Below are 21,719 nucleotides of genomic sequence, written 5' to 3' on the forward strand. Positions count from 1 at the left end.
TTTCTTTGAGATTATGTAGTCTGCTGTTTGCATAATCTATTTTCGCAACCCATGATTTTGAAAGCTTGTGCTTTATCCATCCTTTGCCCCTTTATAGTTTTACCTGATTCAGGGATTACATTTATGGAAAACGTGATAGGGACATGCTTGTTGAGTGATATGTGTTGCAAGGAAATATTATACCTGTTCTCAGAAAGTAAGAACTGACATTTAAATAGAATGATGTTTCTTGGATGCAGAATAAACAGAGGTCTAGCTGTGATTTGTCTATAAAAAGAGAGATTAGCGCTGGATAACTGACAGCATATTTTTGTTATGCCCTGTAATGCATTTACCAACATCAAAACAAATTGTAATTTTACTTTTTAAATATCAATTGCTTATTAGAAATTGTTGGAATGGACACAGTATTCCAAAAGCCAGACTGTAGTTTCTGAACCTTTAAAGTATACTTGAAAATGTATTTTTCTTGTGCAGTTGTTGCTCCTTCAGTTGCTTTTGTAATTGGTGATATAATGTAATGTACAATTACCTTATAGAGAACACTGTTAAAAGAAATGATGTCTGGTTGCTAGGTAGTAAGAACAACTAGAGTGGGTCGAGTGACTTGTTGCAGAAAAGCCATGTTTTTTTAGCTTTATGAAAATGCAACATGGTCTTTATAAGATGAAGATGCAGGGGTAGAGAGTTCCAGGTTCTTGCTAATACAACCGATGGATAACCAATAGACTGACATGCTTCAGAAGCACTAAGCTTCCTGGAGGGAAGATAATGGCAAAATTTTTCTCCTGATAGGTGGGTCTATAGTGACAGAAAGCTCGAAGCACAGTGAACTTAGCTCTCTTTGCATCCACCAGCCAAAATACTTTAGAGAAGACCAACCAGATTGTTGCAAGGTAAAACACATGGCTGGGTCTGAATAGGCTGAAGGCAACCCAGAGCAAAACTGACAGTGCCAAGAAATAAAGAGTTACAATAATCACACTTTTTTGTGCTATGTGGATTTAAGTTTATCCAGTTGTGTTAGCCACCTGAATAAAAGGTGGCCACTGAGTTGTGCAACAGGCAGTTCCCCTTTGTGCCGCATCTTTTCTACTGTGTCATGTCTTGCACTCACCTCAGAAGTAGTTTTGTGTAATCTCAGCGCGTAGTGCAAATCACTTAGCCACATGTGTTCCATCTTGCTGCCCTTGTGGTGGTTGTTAATCATCTTCAGAGTCATGTGGCGGAAGATGAAGGAGTTGTGACTGCTAGATATCTGGCCACAAGGTCAGTGATGACACAGGAGGCGTCACACACCATCTGCAGTTTCAGGGAATGTATACAATTAAATTGGGGAACTGTGCTACCCAGTAGAATTGGAGTTTTGTCTGCTGCAATGATTCTGGTGTTCCAGGAAAATATATATGCAGGTTTTACTTTTCCAGCTTTATGTCAAGAAAATTGTGGTGTAACCTAGAAAGTGTGCTTTGTGACCCCCCCCCCCTCCCCACTGACTGGTAGCTCCCTGATGCTAGGAGGTGCAGTCAACAGCAACTGTGCACATGGGAAGGTTTGGCGTAGCTCCACAGTGCTGGTGCCTGTAGCCGGGGATGTAAATCAGCAATCAGGTCAAGTATGAACTAACTACTCAGGCTAGACCGGACTATGATCTCCTCTTCTGTCAGGTTAAATAGGGTGACCCTCACCCTGAATATCCTCTCATGTCTCCACCTCCTCCTGACCCTAACTGCCAGAATTCTCATCCATCTTGGCAAGATATATAATGCTGCCATTGTGAGAGAGCCAGATGCAATTTAGTGCTCTTTTTATAGTTTGCACCTGGTTACCACCTTGCCAGGCTCAGTGGTGACTGCATTTCTTAACAGGCCCTTTTTCCCCATTTGCAAATTGGTAATCCTTATTAAATGTGTTCTGATTTGCTAATAGGAATTAGCAATGTGCGGTTCCCTATTTTACCGATTTCCAATTGCAATTCCTGCTGTAGGGAGTCGCAATTTGCGACTGCATTTCAGGCATTCGTACGCGCCGATTGCCAGTTTTGCATTTCTTAACAGCCCAAATTAGCGATTCGGTCCGTTAAGAAATGCAAAATCGTTTTCTACATCTGTGCCATAATGTGCTGCAGTGATATTATACATCATATGCTAATTCCGAATATGTTTAGTGGCCATCCTGAGTGTTTTCTTTGTGTTCAGTTGCAAACACTTAAAATATGTGTGTTTAACCAAATATGTGTTTTATACATGTGTAAAATTAAGGATAAAAGAGCTCCTTTTATGCAAAAAAAAATCATTCAGAGTGCAAGTGAATTACATTTGAAATTACAAGGTATTGTTTAACTATCTTATTTCATAGGCAATCAACTATTTGTAATTACCTTTATGTTTCACTTATTTGTTTTTTTTTAAAGAAACTTTGGACGAATTCCAACACTGGATTTCTAGAGCAAACACTGAAGTGAGAGAATCCAGTGACCCATCTGGGGACAGTAAAATGTTAGAAGCGAAGCTACAAGTTTTGAAGGTAAAAGCATCTGTTGTCTCAAAACTTAAACACATTTGTCAGCATTTTATATTTTTCTTTATGTTTAATTATGTTTTGGATAAATATGGTAAACTTGCCATACAATTTGAAACTTCAACAGCTATAAGTTATAAAATAGTAGAGCATAATGTTACCTAACAATTATCAATACTTTAAAATTCACCAAAAGCCTAATACAAGTGAAAGAGTGGTAAATGAAAGGATTGGTTTATATAAAGTAGACAGGGTAGTGTGCCCAAAATATCGAAGGGGATGAACGGGTTATATTGCTTTTTACAGATTTAGGCAAGCATGAAACTTGATTTTTGGAATGATGAAAAATGACTGAGCAGTGTACATACTGTTTATTGAACTATTAACTTTGGTATCTTTCCATCTCACTATGTAGATTCATCAGTTCCATTTTATTTAAAGATGGTCAGAACTGAATTCTAAATTACAGGCTTAATAATTTAAAAATAGCTAGCTTCAAAAATGCATCTTAACATATTGCAACTTATTGCAAACTGACTATTGTCTGTTAGTAGCTTACATTTTCAGGCCAGCATAATTAACATTTGCAAAATATGTTTTCCTAAAAATATGAAAAGTATGCTCATAATTAGTTCTACAATACTTCATTAATGGTAAAATAAGCTTAATTAAGTTATGGATTTTCATGTCTACAGAACTCCTCCTCTGGGGCTGTTTCATCACTCTCCTACGAATCCTGACACCCCCCTTAGCCCTACCCTCTAGACCTCCTAGCCCATCTACCAGGCCAGCACTGAAAGCCTTCAGTAGCCTCCCTAAACCCTCTACCTCAAATCCCCCCTACCAACCTCCCAACGTACATTCCCATCCCTCTCCTTCCGATCCTGACACCCCCCCCCCCCCCCCTTGGCCCAACCCCCTAGACTCCCCAGCCCGTCTACCAGGTCACCATCACAAGCCATCAGTAGCCTCCCTAAACCGGCTACCTCTAATCCTCCCTACCGTGGGGACACGGAAACTCATGACTCTGGTCGTCTTAACCACTCCACTAAGCCTTCTGCTCTCCCCACCAGATCAGTCCTCACACCGTTGGCCCCCTGCCCGCAAGAACACCCCTCTCTTAGGGATTTGGATACTCTCCACCGCAAAGCTACTGAATTAACCTTGAGCTTCCACAAGTCCTTCACGGACCTCAAAATGCTCCTGCACCTCACTGACCTCACTCTCTCGAATATTCCGCTTTCACAGACCTCTTTCCCCCCCCTTCCGACTCCGAGCCCCCTCTCCACCCATTTCTTCTATCCCTGATACCTGCGCCCTCAAAGGCAGCCCTGCTACCTCGCAGAGGATGAAGTACAGGCCCTCCTCCTAACCCACATTCCTACCCCTGCTATGACCAGCCCTCTGGAACTCTCGGAGGACGAAATTGCAGACCTCCTCGTTAGCTATGAATCCTCTTGCTCCTCTGACACGAAGACAGAACAATCTATACGCACGGTTGCAATCAATCCCTTTAGACCAGCCACTCTCTGCAACAAAGGGATAGTCAACAGGAACCTAGCTGTAGTCCCAACATCCGCCCCTAGTCACGACACACACACCGCCCCCCCTTTATCCGGTCTCCTCATCAACTGCCGCTCTGCGGTAAAGCATGCCGCTGATGTAGCCAATCTCATCCTCAATCTAAGCACTGACGTAGCAATCTTGATGGAATCCTGGCTTAATGAATCCTCTTCGCCCTGCCTAGACCTACTAGTCCCACCTAACTATCTCATCGTAAGACTGGACAGGCAATCACAAAAAAAGGAGGTGGCATAGCCTGCATCTACCGCTCCAACCTCCTTATCACTGAACTTCTAGCCGAACCTACGGATTCCTGCGAATATCTTGCCCTCTCCGCCTACAACAGCACCACCCTTCAGTGCAGACTGCACATCTTTTACCATCCCCCAGGCAAGAATGATACTTTCACAGACTACCTCATGGAAATCTTCACAGTCAAGGCCTCCCATAACTTCAAAGACATTTTTCTTGGAGACTTCAACTTGCACTGGGATGACCCCAAGGACCCACATGTCAACGCCATCAGAGACTTCTTGGCCAACCAATCGCTTACCCAAGCCTGCTCCCTCCCTACTCACTCGAAAGGTGCCATTCTAGACTGGATCATCTCTAAGGAATCTGTGGTCAAACTCGCCTCCATAGATCTTTGCGACTGGTCTGACCACCACGCTATCACCTTCCGTCTGCCTGGCTCTCACAAGACATGGACACCGCAACCGGTGATCCCCAAAAGATGGATCAGAGACATCAAGAACCTGAACCACGAGAAACTGGCTGCTCGCTGTGCATCGGACCTCCCCCACATATCACCACGGTCGACAACTTCACTGAACACTATTCCACAACGATCTCCAATATAATTGATGCCCTTGCTCCGCTAAAACTGAAAAGAACACAGATCAAGGACAGGAACCCTTGGTTCAACGGATCCCTTAACAATGAGAGGAGGTCCCGCCGGCAAACAGAACGGAACTGGAAAAAGCCCCCTTCCGCACACCATTTTGAACTTCTCCGGCAAGCCAGAAACGCCTATAACAAAAATATCATTAACTCAAAAAAAGAATTCTTCAGAACTGAACTGGATAACACTAAGAATAGACCTCGCAAATTATTCGAGTTGGCCAAACACCAATCCAACCAACTAGCTAAATCTTCCAAAGAAACCCCTATATCTCCAATCCCATGCAAGCAATTCTCCTCCTTCTTCTGTGATAAAATCTCTGCCCTAGGAAAGGAACTCATGTCTGCTACCTACTCCCAAACCCCTCCGGTTCTTCCTCCACACTCCACGCTGCCCTCCAAGACCTCCCTCAAAAACAAAGCGTTATGATCCAACTTCAAAGTCTATGCTAAACAATCGGTCTCAAAAATCCTTTCCTCTTTAAGCCCCAACAACCACTTAAACGACCCTCTCCCGTCACCCTGCCTTGCCGCTGCTTCTCAGGCTATCATCCTCTCTTGGACGACAATAATCAACTCATCCCTCCTACAGGGATCGATTCCTGACTCTCTCAAAGCGGGACAGGTTGTCCCCATCTTTAAAAAAAACCTACACTAGAACCAACCGGCTTCTCCTGACAACTACATACCTATCTCAAACATCCCTCTCCTAGCTAAAGTGCTGGAAAAATGTGTACAACAACAGCTGAGGCAACACATCACCAACTTCCACCTTCTAGACGACTTGCAATCTGGTTTCAGACCTGGACACAGCACGGAAACCACACTCCTCCGCATTGTGGATGATGCCCTTCATGCCCTTGACCAAGGCAAAACCTGCCTCTTGATCCTTCTTGACCTATTCTTGGCTTTTGACACGGTTAACCACGAAATTCTCCTGAATCGCCTAAAACATAGGATGGGCCTGGATGGCACAGTTCTGGCGTGGTTTAGGTCCTTCTTCCAGAACCACTCACAGAGAATCCTGATCAACGGCAGCCTATCCACTTCCTCTCCGATCACAGTTGGAGTCCCTCAAAGCTCAACCCTGTCCCCTACCCTCTTCAATCTCTTCCTCGAACCGCTATCAGAGGTGCTGCGTACTGCCAATATCTCCTACCACATGTATGCCCACGACACACAGCTCTACATTAAAATCATTTCCCCAGAGGACATCCGCTCCCTAAACGAGGCCCTAAAGCTGACGGTTCGCTGGCTCACATCAAACCAACTTAAACTCAATGCCAAAATAACTGAGTTCCTCTTAATCTCATCACCTAACGCCAATACAGACATTCAAGTTTGCATCAAGGCTATCACAGCTCTAAACTGCTCTCCTACCATTGTGGACTCTGCGAAATCCCTAGGAATTACCTTAGACGGCAACCTGAACATGCGAGGCCATAGCAACACGATGGCCAAAACTGCAAGATTTCATTTGAACTACCTAAGAAACCTGAAACATTTCCTCGACCCCCCAGATCTAAAATCGGCAATTCAGGCTCTAGTCATCTCCAGGCTAGAATATGGTTGCTCCACCCTTGCAGGCCTACCTAAGGCCTCCCTGGCACCCTTGAAAGCCTGCCTCAATGCCGCTACCAGACTTTGAACTGGCTCTAAGAAGTTCGACTATATCTCATCCCACCTTAAAGCTCTGAACTGGCTTCCGCTTGAGGCGCATCACCCGAAAGGCTCTCTACTCCAAGTCCCCTGCTTTTCTCGCACAGAAACGTGTTTTATCTGGTGGAGCCAGAAACACCCGGTCTGCCAGAGCCCTTTTGCTCCAATCTGCAAGCTTCAAGAAAAAAAGAACGTCCAATTGGGCTTTCTCCGGAGCCGCACAAGAATACGGAACTCACTCCCACCCGCCATCAAAAGAATACCGTCTCTAGCTCACTTCAAAAAGGAGACCACATTTTTCCTAATGCGCAAATTCCTCTCCTACTGCTCACATTACATTCTCCTCCGTAACCTGACTTTACCTATCGTTACAGCATTATCCCTGGCCCCCTCTCCTTTTGTTACCCACCCTGCTCCTCCGAACGATCTTCCAGGGTGCTGAGACTGCTTTTCTAGCTCATTGTATCATTTTGTTCCTATCTCAATAGGTAGTCGGATATTATGATTGTTTGTCTTGCCATATACTGTATCTTTCTATGTGTTCCCTATCCCTTTATTTTATTTATTTATTTATTTATTTATTTATTTATTTATTTATAAAGTTTTATATAGCGCAAACTTGACCCAAGAGGGTATCAGAGCGCTTTACATTTAGAACTCTCCCCTCCCTTTTGTCCTGTTATCCAAACCGATACTACTGTAAAGCGCTCTGATACCCTCACAGGTCGGGTTGAACTCTACAAAACACTAAATAAATAAATAAATAAAAATGCTAAGATGTGGTTTGCTCCCACAACAGTCTTACAAATAATGGCATCTCCTCCCTGAGTGCGGTCATAAAGATAGTTCTCGGAAATGTCCTTTGTGAATTCCCAAAGTCGTAAACTTAGTCATTTGGTCTAAGTTTAGACCAAACTTCTAAGTTTACCTTTGTGAATCGGGCCCAACTTCTTTTCATTTGTTAGTAGCTATCTGAGATCATTTGGTATTAGTAGGGACATTTTGACCAGCTGTATGAAGATCGACATGCAAAAACACGGTCACTATATGTGACAAACATAGCTTGTAAAACTCTGAACCGCAGTGGGTCAGCATCTAACCTATCTCTTGATTATTAAAGTGTTAGGTCATAAATTACGAGCCATTGGGATTTGTGGCCATCACCACGAAGTGATGACCTGCCATGGTCAGTAGGCCACCATGTCGTAGATCGCTTTTAAATAAAGAATATGACTTTTTTTTTTAAAGCAGCCCCTTTTCTTTAAAAGAAAAAATACTTTTAGTGAAAGATTGGTTGAGAGTTAACTTTTTTTCACAAAGCCTCACAAGAGGGAAGGAGTCCCAAGGGAATTTGTTATCTTATATTAAGGTTACGGCTACAATAAGCCCCTTTCAAACAGCAATTCGGCAAGGAGCTGAAATCCTGCTTTAGGAGTGGTTAAAGTTATTGACTCCTAAAATTGGATTTGTGCATTGGACAGATATTTTTTGCAGTAGCAACCCTTAATCAAAGTGGTTGTTAACCTCTTCCATGCTCGTGACGGAACCATGCCGTCATGAGACACGGATGACGTGTGCTCATGACGGCTTGGTTCCGTCATGCTGCGGCCGCTTCGCCCACGAGGGCGTGGTCATGACGGAACCACGCCGTCATGAGCACACGCCACCCGTGTCTCATGACGGCGCGGTTCCGTCACGAGCACGGAAGCATCGCGCTCACCCCCACCCCGCGGCGGAATTCGTGCAGCGGTGAAGGGGTTAAGGGAAAATGCTTCATACATCTGCCCCATTATTCCAGAGCATATCATATGACCCTAAGACCCTCAAGGGATAACAAAACATGACCTTAGGCCTTAGAAAATATATTCCATATCTCCTTCTTCCTGTTACCAGAAGAACAAAATCAGAGGACTACATCACATAAAGTGAGCGCAGAAAGTGCTAACTGTGACAGCCTTCTGCCACATTTTTTGGCTGACTTGTGTCTTAAATAGATAAGGAGCTGGAACTACTGACTATTGCCGCCACCGCCGAGAGTCAGACGTGGGCAGACACAGCATCTGGGAACACCGCCGCCACCGCCAAGAGTCCAAAGGCACCGGACTCCGCGCCGCCGCTCCGGGAGACCACAAATCCCGGCAGGCCTCGCGGCGGCGCGTGCTGAGTGACGCGGGTCGCGCCCAGAGAGCGCCAACGGAGCGATAAAGCTCGGGAACCCCGGCAGAGCAGGGGGAACTACTGACTATTGCCGCCACCGCCGAGAGTCAGACGTGGGCAGACACAGCATCTGGGAACACCGCCGCCACCGCCAAGAGTCCAAAGGCACCGGACTCCGCGCCGCCGCTCCGGGAGACCACAAATCCCGGCAGGCCTCGCGGCGGCGCGTGCTGAGTGACGCGGGTCGCGCCCAGAGAGCGCCAACGGAGCGATAAAGCTCGGGAACCCCGGCAGAGCGGGGGGAACTACTGACTATTGCCGCCACCGCCGAGAGTCAGACGTGGGCAGACACAGCATCTGGGAACACCGCCGCCACCGCCAAGAGTCCAAAGGCACCCGACTCCGCGCCGCCGCTCCGGGAGACCACAAATCCCGGCAGGCCTCGCGGCGGCGCGTGCTGAGTGACGCGGGTCGCGCCCAGAGAGCGCCAACGGAGCGATAAAGCTCGGGAACCCCGGCAGAGCGGGGGGAACTACTGACTATTGCCGCCACCGCCGAGAGTCAGACGTGGGCAGACACAGCATCTGGGAACACCGCCGCCACCGCCAAGAGTCCAAAGGCACCGGACTCCGCGCCGCCGCTCCGGGAGACCACAAATCCCGGCAGGCCTCTCGGCGGCGCGTGCTGAGTGACGCGGGTCGCGGCCAGAGAGCGCCAACGGAGCGATAAAGCTCGGGAACCCCGGCAGAGCGGGGGGAACTACTGACTATTGCCGCCACCGCCGAGAGTCAGACGTGGGCAGACACAGCATCTGGGAACACCGCCGCCACCGCCAAGAGTCCAAAGGCACCGGACTCCGCTTCGCCGCTCCGGGAGACCACAAATCCCAGCAGGCCTCGCGGCGGCGCGTGCTGAGTGACGCGGGTCACGCCCAGAGAGCGCCAACGGAGCGATAAAGCTCGGGAACCCCGGCAGAGCGGGGGGAACTACTGACTATTGCCGCCACCGCCGAGAGTCAGACGTGGGCAGACACAGCATCTGGGAACACCGCCGCCACCGCCAAGAGTCCAAAGGCACCGGACTCCGCGCCGCCGCTCCGGGAGACCACAAATCCCGGCAGGCCTCGCGGCGGCACGTGCTGAGTGACGCGGGTCGCGCCCAGAGAGCGCCAATGGAGCGATAAAGCTCGGGAACCCCGGCAGAGCGGGGGGAACTACTGACTATTGCCGCCACCGCCGAGAGTCAGACGTGGGCAGACACAGCATCTGGGAACACCGCCGCCACCGCCAAGAGTCCAAAGGCACCGGACTCCGCGCCGCCGCTCCGGGAGACCACAAATCCCGGCAGGCCTCGCGGCAGCGCGTGCTGAGTGACGCGGGTCGTGCCCAGAGAGCGCCAACGGAGCGATAAAGCTCGGGAACCCCGGCAGAGCGGGGGGAACTACTGACTATTGCCGCCACCGCCGAGAGTCAGACGTGGGCAGACACAGCATCTGGGAACACCGCCGCCACCGCCAAGAGTCCAAAGGCACCGGACTCCGCGCCGCCGCTCCGGGAGACCACAAATCCCAGCAGGCCTCGCGGCGGCGCGTGCTGAGTGACGCGGGTCGCGCCCAGAGAGCGCTAACGGAGCGATAAAGCTCGGGAACCCCGGCAGAGCGGGGGGAACTACTGACTATTGCCGCCACCGCCGAGAGTCAGACGTGGGCAGACACAGCATCTGGGAACACCGCCGCCACCGCCAAGAGTCCAAAGGCACCGGACTCCGCGCCGCCGCTCCGGGAGACCACAAATCCCGGCAGGCCTCGCGGCGGCGCGTGCTGAGTGACGCGGGTCGCGCCCAGAGAGCGCCAATGGAGCGATAAAGCTCGGGAACCCCGGCAGAGCGGGGGGAACTACTGACTATTGCCACCACCGCCGAGAGTCAGACGTGGGCAGACACAGCATCTGGGAACACCGCCGCCACCGCCAAGAGTCCAAAGGCACTGGACTCCGCGCCGCCGCTCCGGGAGACCACAAATCCCGGCAGGCCTCGCGGCGGCGCGTGCTGAGTGACGCGGGTCGCGCCCAGAGAGCGCCAACGGAGCGATAAAGCTCGGGAACCCCGGCAGAGCGGGGGAACTACTGACTATTGCCGCCACCGCCGAGAGTCAGGCGTGGGCAGACACAGCATCTGGGAACACCGCCGCCACCGCCAAGAGTCCAAAGGCACTGGACTCCGCGCCGCCGCTCCGGGAGACCACAAATCCCGGCAGGCCTCGCGGCGGCGCGTGCTGAGTGACGCGGGTCACGCCCAGAGAGCGCCAACGGAGCGATAAAGCTCGGGAACCCCCGCGTCACGGGACGCGAGCGGGATGCCCGGGGCTAAGCCCGGGCAAAGGGCGGGCCGTCTGTGGCCGTCAGTGGACTGCAGTGGACGGGTGGGCCACCCCTTTAACATTTCTCTCAAAGGTGAGCACCTAACTAGGATTATAAAATGGGTGATAGTTATAATATTGATGTTTTAACCAAGGGTGTTGATACTTCTGTCTCCCTCATCACATCCTTTGAGACACTGATAGAAACTGCTTTTAACGAAATTGTGGAGACTGAGAGAAGGTTCTCGATGGGTTCACTTACTATCAACAACAAATCGAGTATAACAAGTAGTACAAGTTGTGCAAACGGAGATATACATATAACCCCTGAAGTAATTGTGGTAAAACCGTCACATCCTTCCGTTGATGTGCCCACTATTCTGGACGATGAAAATACCGTTACTTACATAGCACCTGACCCCGCCTCTTCAATACCAGCGGTTGTAATCTCTAAGCCGGTACTGATATCAACATCCCCAGTATCCCTGCTGACAGAAAGTGTTTCTACTATTACAACAGCTTCCCAGGACGATGTCATTACCCTGGACAGTATTGATTCTAGTAGCAATAAACCGGGAGGGTAAAAACGTAAAAGAGGCATAACTAAGCAAAGTGCTAATAAAAGGAAACAGCCTTTAATCCACAAGAATCAGCCCACACCTCAAAGTCTGTGGAACAAAAATAAATCTTCGGGGGCACAAATTGTCCTTACAGAAGACAAAGACTCCGCTGACATGGACAGTATTTCTGCTGCAACTACCACTCACTCTAGTGGGAATTCTAAAACCATATGGACTCAAACAGCATTAATGGGAGATAATTATAATCTCTCAAGACAGAATGGGAACCTTATAGAAACCATAGTGGATACTATTTTTAACCGACTAGAAAAGCAAATGATCAATCAGTTTAATAACGTTTTTAAAAGACTGGATAGATTAGATAACCTGGTCAAGAATGGAGAAATAAAAAGGAAGGGGTCAGTCATCCTGGACCAAATCAGAGCTGATCGCCTCTTAAAGGAATTGGAAACTGCAAACAATACATTGTCATCAAAGAAACAGGAAATTACCAGCTCTTTGGGTGGGGTTTTGAGCAATCCTGGATCATTACCTCCGTCTATTGCACCACCTATAATTCAACCCCGATCTACCAATAGAGGGCCAACTTTGAATACATCCAATTTACCCACAAAACCGACTCCCATACCTGCTCCTAGAAAAACTACTATTCCATCAATTTCTAACATTCCTGTTTCTAACCGCAATAATGGTCCAACCAAATCCACAACAGCATCAAGACCAACTGCTGCTAATAACAATGAGGGTATTGGCCCACAAGGGACAAGTAAACCTTTTAAACATCAAGGGCCAGCCTTACATTTGCCACCGGATGCTTGTCCTTTCGTCTTGGTCCCAGCAGGAGTACCGCCGTTGAGGGAGGACCAGGGGGAATCATGGGTGCAATTGCGGAATAAGTGCATAGACTGGCTGACTAAGCACAAAGGCGTTGGATTTGACATTTCAAGAGAGATTATATCGGCCCGCAGGGTATCGTGGGTCGGGCCTTTACTCAAGGACAAGGAAGGTGACTGTATAGTTCTTAATTTTAAAAACCCAGGGACTGTAAGAAACCTCCTCAACAGAAATAGCAACTATTCTACCATTTCTATTGTTGCAACTATGTTACCCTTGAGTTATTTCTATAGACAAATGGCAATACAACCTCGTCCTCCTTTTATGCAATTCCAACCGTCATTAATGCATTTCCAACCACCACCTATGCATTTCCGGCCACCGCCTATGCAATTTCAACCCCCCCCATTCCCATTTCAAATGTATAATAGATTTGCACCTCTTTCGGATCTGGATATGCAAGACTGACCACCTTTGACTATCTCTGTCGAATTATCTTTGACACCAACATCCGAACCCCAGATTGTTTCACAATCCTTGCCTCGAACTGCTTTGAGTCAAACACCCCCGACTCATAACCAACTGCCTTTGGATTCAGAATTATCTCTTGTTAGCTGGAACATAGCAGGTTTAAAATCCAAATTGAAAATCACAGAATGGCTTAATTGGGTTGATAATAACTGCGATATATTGATGCTACAAGAAACGTGGAGCACAACGTCACCAACAATGGAGGGTTTCTGTTGTTATAATCTTAAGGCTTCCCCGTCTCACATGGGACGACCCAGTGGGGGTCTATCTATTTGGTCCAAAATAAAATCCGGGGTGCAAACTAAATTGATCCCTACACCGGGTAATAGTTGTTTTATGGCTATGAAGTACATTAACAGATTGAAATTATGTATTATTAATTTTTATAACAACGACTTTGTTAGCCGTCCTAATGGTAATTTTATGTTATTGTTTAATTTTATAGATGAAATTTTGGGAGGGCAAAAGTATGGGCCCTTTGATGGCATCTGCATTGGAGGGGACTTTAACGCTCATATGTATCGCAACAGCCTACTATGCAAAAACGGTGAGGAACTGAAAAACCACATAGCTTCCCGTGACCTAGTAAATGTAATGGAAATTGCAGGTACTAGTGCAAATAATATAACAACCCCCACTTTTATAGGTCAGGGCTGTGCCTCTACGATAGATTACATATTTACATGCCCAACATTAAGTGATATAATTTTAAAAGCAGAAGTCATCTGTTCCGCTTATAGCGACCACTACCCGCTTAGAATATATTTACACAATCCACAGACCTCAAAGGTTTCAGCAAAGTTAGAGGCTGGGCCTCAAAATCTGGCTTTATCAACAGATAGATTGAGACTAGTATGGAAAGGAGTTGACAATAAAGAGATTCTATCCAGAGTAATTAAAAAACATCCTGAGACAGTAGAGATTTGCCTGTCATACACAAGTCCTAGTAATGAGGTGGTTGGCGCCTTTGGTGATTTATGTGGGGCCATTAAAACAGAATCTTCCAAACCCGCTAGGCAGAATATATCCCATGGTCCCCGCTGGTTTGATTCCTCTTGCTCTAAGGCCAATAGGGACTTGAGGGCAGCCTTAAATACCAACCCAAGGGATGCTTCACTCGTGAAAGAATTAAGATCAAAATATAAAATTGCCTTACGAACTAGATCCGAGGCTCTAGTGATTAATCACTGGGAATCTCTCACGCGTACTGCCACACTAAAGGACACAACAGGTTTCTGGAGAGAAGTCAAGTCCTTAAGATCTTTTGGTTCTAACATCAATCCAATAAACAGTAATATAACAGGTGAGGCGTGGGTAGAGCATTTCTCCCAAATTTACGCCACACCAGCCACTCCTCTAGATACTGTCTCTCTATCTAACAGCACTGAACCTCTGACCTTTTCATTATCAGAGGTCGAGGATGCTATTATTGATAGCGCTAGCAATAAAGCCCCCGGCCCGGACGGCCTTTCAATTGATCAGATTAAATCAGAAATTAATTTTTGGGCCCCTCTATTATGCAACTTATTTAATAACCTGAATGATAGCTCAATTCCCGAATCCTGGTCGAACAGTGTCATCGTACCAATATTTAAAAAAGGTGACAGGTCGGATCCCGCCTGTTACCGCCCGATCTCACTGATCGATAATACGTTAAAAGTCCTTGGAAGGGTGATTTTTAAACGGATAAGGGACTGGGCTGAGGACAACAATGTTCTTCATTGTAGTCAACTGGGATTCAGAAGCCAAGTAGGCACTATTGAACAATGTTTAAATTTAAATCTGATCATGGCCAAATATATCATTGTTAAAGAATCCCCTCTTTATTTAGGTTTCATGGACCTGAGTTCTGCGTTTGATTTTGTTAATCGTTCTAGGTTGTGGTCACTTTTGCTTGATTATGGTTTGGATGACTCACTGGTGTATTTTCTTTCTTATTTACATAGGGACCTAAAAGCGAGAGTACGAATTAATAATGATGGTGATTTATCCAAGAACGTCCCTATTAGCAGAGGAGTCAGACAGGGCTGCGTACTCGCCCCACTGCTTTTTATTTTATATATCAATGGGTTGAGTAGCACTCTGAGTAAGATCATTAAGGACGTTCCACTTATAAATGGTTCCCCCATTACTACCCTACTTTATGCGGATGACGAGGAATTAATGGGGCGTACACCGAATGCTTTACGCATTTTAATCTCTGGGTGTGTTGCTTTTATGTCCGATCTTGGTCTAAATACCAATTTTAAAAAATCTTTTATAATGAATTGCGGACCAAAAAAGTATAATATGACATCAATTAAATCTGGTAACAACACCTTAAAATGCACCAGCACTTTCCCTTACCTAGGGTTGTTATTCTCTAATTCAGGCTCATGGCAGCCACACGCTGCCCATGCGAGAAATAAAATTGGCAAGTCAATTAACTCAATTTTATCCCTCCGTCAACCAAAACTGGCTGATGTTGTTACCCCCCTCCTCAACATCTATCGCACCCAATGCCGGCCAACTGGGACTTATGGAGCTGAAGTGTGGGGTTATTGTAACAGCCTGGCCCTCCAGTTGGAGGAAAATAGATTCTGCAGGAGGGCGCTGGGGGGAGTTCCTTGTGCCCCTACATTTATTTGTCACAATGAACTAAGGCTGCCATATATTGCCGATTTTATCAAGTCAAGGCCTGCGCTTTTTTGGATTAAAATATGGCTAAATCCAGCAGCATCCTTAACGCGCAGTATAATATCAGACTGTTTGTTAAGTGATAGATCCCATCACATACCCTGGTTAAATGCAGTCAAAAACAGTCTGCAGTGCGTGGGTCAAGGATCTTTATTTAGCTCCCCTGATTCTATTGTACCCGCTCATAAGAATAGTATTAAACGGGCATTGCTGGACTTATATAATGAGGATCGGATGAGATCAGAATCCATTAAACCAGTTGTCACTAAATATTTGCGCATTATTGACCCAGGTATTGATAATTTGAACAATCCTTTAAGATATTTGTCAATCCCTATAGGAAGATGGAATCAGAGCCTTTTATTCAGGTTTCGGGATGGAAGCATAGTTAATTTGCTCAGCTTCCCCATTGGCTATAACAAAAAATTAGAAGAGTTGGACTGCCCTTGTTCTCAAGGTGGAAAACAAAGTTTATTGCACTATCTCTTCTTTTGTGGCCATTACAAATTGTATACCTGTCAATATTTAAGGCCAATTCTTCGTAAATATAACCTTCGAGATTCCATTCATGCATTACAATTCTTGCAAATGTTGCACATAGATGAAGTCATATATACTGTAAGCTGCTTCATAAAAGCCTGCGTGAGATCGAGGGCAAGTATGGAACATGGCTAATGGATAATAGTACTATGCCATCTTATGTATTTTGTGCACTTTATCATTCTACTATAAACTGACTACAGATTTAATTGTTATGTGCTTTGATTTAAACAATCCCTGTGGGAGAATATAAATTGAATTTTCAGATTACGTACACTAACAGATTAATGCTCTTCCTCTACTATGTATTTTGCACTTTATATATTATGTACATTGCATTTTATGATACATATGCTGCTTAAACCCAACTGGATAATCTGTTTTTAACTTTTTATATATGTGTTTTTAATTTGTTTTTAAAATGTATTTTCATTCTGTATGTACTTTTATGGATGTACTAAATCCGAATAAAGATCATTTGAATTGAATTGATAAGGAGCTGGAGGAGCACCATTTCACCACCCTTCTCAATGATAAATGGTTGCTTCTCACTGAAACTTCTAAGACGTCGTATTTTTGGCAGGACAGTAACAGTATTTTTGCACACATCTAAATTAAACAACAGAACATAATACAACATTCACAAAGCAGCTTAACTAAATATATAAAACATGACAGGGCATGACTCAACAAAAAATAATAATACACAGCACAGCAACAACAGTGCAACATGATAACACCACCTTGCAGTATTGCAGCACAAAGACACAGCAGCACAAAAAACAGACGAGCACATCACCACCACAGCAAAATGGCAACAAATATGCACAAAACTTCTTGACATATATTAACAGTTACAGAAACCTGCTTTCATAATACGGTGGTAAAAGGTGTTCGCAATAAGCGCTGCCTTATCCTTACCAAGAAGGACATGAAATAGCACCACCTAATAGTGTGTTGTGCTCCAGCACAGAATCTCTAAAATTGTATTGAGTTTTAATGCTTGTAGATGTATATTTGGTTTAAGTAAGCATTAGACATTTATTGTTTAAAAATGAACACATCATTAAAGTCAGTGTTATTTTTTATACCACTGTAGTTGCATAAGTGAAATTGAGATGCTCTACTGTTAAAGACAGTCCTGCATATGTAGTACATATATAAGTGAATATTGTAGTGCAGATGGTAAAACAAATGAAGACATTTGGGAAAGAGAGCCACTGACTAAGGTGAGGGGGGGGGGCATTTCTCCACACTCTGCTGTTGCACTGCCTATGATAGTTCCCAAGGAGAAGGCTCCCAACTCCAAACCACTCTAGAGCAGATAGGCCTGTGACCACATCCTCTCACGTTTCACCTATCTAAAAATACAGGAAGCAGAACAAATCTATGAAGCTAGTAAAAGCAGAAGTTACACCCTCATGCTTAGTACTCTGCAGCCAAACCTTTCCTTCAGAAATCAATAGGAAATGCCAACAGTCTTGACCCCTAACAAGGTGGTTTAAGATCAGGCCTGACCATATTGGACAACATTTTCAATCAATAATTTCCTGCAACAAAATTCACTACAAGATGTACCTGTAGAATCGAAAACGTATGGTGAAATCTAGAAAAACTTGATGTCCTGCTAAACCCTGCCTTCCAATCTGAGGAATGTGTATCATCTCCTCTGAACATCTTCAATACTATTTGGGAAGGCAATTCCTCATGATATTTTCAGACTGCAAAGCTTGTTTGCATTCTAGCGTTTCCACATTTTTGTCAATGATCTATTTAAATAGCTGTTGAAGTCATGCAAATGGGTCAAAGATAGGACATAGTATAGGACATTCCAGTGTTACTTTTTACAAATGACGCTCTACTGTTTTCCACATCAGCAGAAGGGCTACAAAATGTGTTTACCATAACAAAGAAGCATTTTTGGGGGGCTTTACAAATACAGCAATAAAGACCCAATTGGAAAAGTGACACATGTGCCTAACTGGACAACTAAATAGTGACATATTTGCCTGACAAAGTTGGTCCAATGCTTAATCTGGACCACCCATGAAGAATGTGGGGAGCACAGAAGAAAATGCAGTAGGTAACATGGCAAGGTTAAAAAAGAGTATGGACCCAGATGATGGAAGTCATTCCCAGAATTCTGAGAGCCAGAGTGAATAGTATTTCTAGACATGGAAACAAAGAGTGTGGCCTCCTGGAAAATTGAAGCATAATAATGTTACCCAAAAGAAACTGTAGATAACTCTTGCACATTGGTCAGGCAAGACCATGTCCCCTTCTGAAAGCCACTGTTGTTTTCTTTGAGTGGAAGAACAGCCAGTAAACAGCCCTAGAAAACAAATACTGATGAAGAAGTGACATGAATGGAGCTGTTGAAGGATATGTTTTTATTTCGTGATTCATTTCTTTGAGTGCATTCTTTAAGAAAATAATCAGAAAAAGCACATACTAGGCTACAGAGTAAGCTCTGGGAAGTAAACGTGCAAAAACTGTAAAGTGTACCTCATGAATTAGATCTTTGGTTTGGTTTGGTTTGCCTGCCAATCTTATGAAAATATGGGCTTAAGATCATCTGTAAAATTTGGGAAGATTCTAATCATAGGAACTTTAAACCTAGGGCTCGAGGTATTAACGAGGGTCCCTAAGGGCAGTAGGACAAATTATGCCACTCTAAGGGACCCACCACCAGGCACATGCAGAGTTTGCTATTGCAGGCTGCGTGTCTTGGTGCAGACTAAATTGAAAATGCCTTGTGCCCTAACACTGCATGGCATATTTGTAAGTCACCCCTATAGCAGACATGACAGTCCTAAGGCATGATGCTGAATAATAAATTTGAGGGTATACCTGCATGAGCAGATATGCCCCCGTGACGGTCAGTCCTATTTCTGCCAATACAAGAGACAAGGGAAGCCATTTAAAAACATGTACTGGGCACTGGTGAAAACGAGTTCCCCACCTACATGATGGCTTCACTAAACTCAGGGATGTTTGGTATCAAACTTCTCATATTGATAAACCCACACTGATTCCTGTGATGGAGTTACCAATACATCCAACCAGAAGGAACCGTAGAGGTGCCCCCTAAAAACCTACCGGCCTCTGGTCTGCTCCCTGACTGGTTTCTGGCAGCACACCACCAGAGACACTATGCTGGCCTCCTTGGATGAGAGCCTTTGCCCTCAGGAGACCCAGAATAAAAGCCTGTCTGGGAACAGGGTGTCATACCCCCTCCCACAGGATACCTGCTGATTAGCCTTCCTAGGCCAGCAAGCTTCAAACGACTGCCACCTTTGAAAAGCAAATCTGGCTCACCCTCTCAGGAGAGGAAGCTGGCCCCTTGACCAGAGCCCCTTTGGCACCTGGATAAGTGGGGAAATTACCTAGTCTGGTATGCGTGCCACCCCCAGGCTAATACCATCCCTAAGGAGGGCTAAACTATGGTGGATACGATTTTTCGGAAGCAGCCATCTTTGTGATGGAATACTAAGGAAATCTGGGACAGAGTTATGCCTACTTCCAATAGGAAGTGATCATATAGGGGGCGTAGTAAACCCATGGAAATATAGCCTATTGCTACTACCCTTTACTTGCCTAACACCCCTAAATTGAGTATTTAGGGGAGCCCTTGGCACCAGAAGAGCAGATCTTGATGACCTGAAGAATGTAGATGGACAAGAAGAGTCCCACATCAAGAACAGAAGACCCAGAAACTGACTTGGGGCCAACCCTCCTGGCTTGCCTGCTGACATCATCTATTGCATCAATAGTCTACTTGTTGTGCAGCTGCTGAGTCCCCCAAACCCAGGAGACCTGCCAAAATTTGCCCAGGAACCCATAGAACTCCCTGTTTGGCAGCTGAACTGTCCCGTGCATCCTGCAGACAACAGGAGAAAGACCAAGATGACTCCAGCCCTGCCAAAACCCACTGTCGCAAAGAAGTGGGCCAATGGTGTCAGCGTTGTCCCCTTGCCCTCAAGGTACCGAGCCCACTGTTAAGTGACTCCTAGTCAATTCCTCGATGTTGCCTGCAGCCTCTGTTTGCAGGCCCCCTCAACTGTGAATGTTGCAGAATGGAGAAACCCAACATCTCAAAGACCCTCTGCACCAGGACACCCTATCCTGAAGAGAAGAAGATCAGGGGTATCCCCACATTCCCCAGCATCACAAGAACCAAAGCCAGTCGTTGGTTTCACCAGGCTGGTCACACAGTCCCCTCCTGCAGCCTCTTTCTCAGCAACTGTTCTCCACTGGACATCATTGGGCACCTGATGCGGTTTTGCACCTCTGCACCCGGCCACCCTAGTGGCTCTGGTGGTGATCTGCTGGTGCTGCCGTGGACCTTGCCCACCAATCACCTTATCTCCTCGAGAAGGGTCTTGTAAGTCGCTGATAAGAACCGATAAACCGCATTTGTTTTTCCTCCCATAGGTTAACATTGGGGAACTCAGAAATTGCAGTGTCAATTTTTTTTACAGAAAAATATTTCGATTTAAAAACATACTTACCTGAACATTTTTCTTCTGATGCTTAAACATACATTGGTGTGGATATACTCCTTGAGTGGTGTGTCTCATTTATTGACCATTGTGTGACTTTTAAGATGCCTTGGACTCCTCTGTGTTAAGCCTAAGGCTTCTCGACCACAGTTCCTCCTAGCAGAGCACCTTGGGATTGCCATAGCAAGCCCCATGGCAACTCAAAAGGGAACCCCTGGACTCTTCACACAATACATCTCATTTTGATATATCATGTAAAGAGCCAGCTTCCTACACCTAGTCTAAAAGTGAAGAATTGGGAGGAGATTCAAAATGCCCCTATGACAACAAAGACTGAGACTCCTTAGAAGGTGGCTAACCTTAAGCACAATGTAACAATATCAAAGAAAAGCCTTTCTCCCAAAGAGATGATTGCATCAGGAATCTGGGTTTACAAGATGTTCCAAGGTTAGACCTATAGACTTAGGTTTATGATTAGGGTATGGGGCTAGACTTAGGTACTTTCAGCATTAGTATTAGGCTTAGGTAAAGCCTGTTGGGTTAAGGTTAGGTTGAGGGTCAGGGCGGAAGGTCTGGGTCTAAGATTAGAGTTGGATTTAGAGAGTAGGGTTAGGACTGGCTGGTTTGTAATAGAAAGTTAGTCAAAATATTTTTCATTGTTGTTTTACAAGTAGATGTTTTTGCTATGCTTTTAATTAGGTGTAACCCTGTACACACCTTCCAGTACCCCACACGCGACTCTTCATCCCTATTAATTCTTCAGCTCCTCCCATCCGTTAATTTTTCTATTTTCTCTTTCTGTTTAATTGCCTCTTGCATCCACTATTTTTGTGCGTTAATGACCAGAACCACTAAATGCTAAAATAAAAAACGTAAAGCCTGTAAACTAAACCTTATTTC

General features: G+C 45.6%; 1 protein-coding gene across 1 annotated transcript in view; it reads left to right on the plus strand.

The window, feature by feature from the left end:
- SYNE1 (spectrin repeat containing nuclear envelope protein 1) overlaps positions 1–21,719 on the plus strand; it is a 2,319,318-nt gene that overhangs the window by 831,530 nt on the left and 1,466,069 nt on the right. Inside the window, exon 49 of the mRNA XM_086926873.1 lies at positions 2,414–2,526. Within this exon, the coding sequence (XP_086782999.1) occupies positions 2,414–2,526 (113 nt within the window). The remainder of the gene's footprint in view (positions 1–2,413; positions 2,527–21,719) is intronic.

Source organism: Lissotriton vulgaris, chromosome 6 (assembly GCF_964263255.1).
Source record: "Lissotriton vulgaris chromosome 6, aLisVul1.2, whole genome shotgun sequence".
Taxonomy (NCBI): Eukaryota; Metazoa; Chordata; class Amphibia; order Caudata; family Salamandridae; genus Lissotriton; species Lissotriton vulgaris.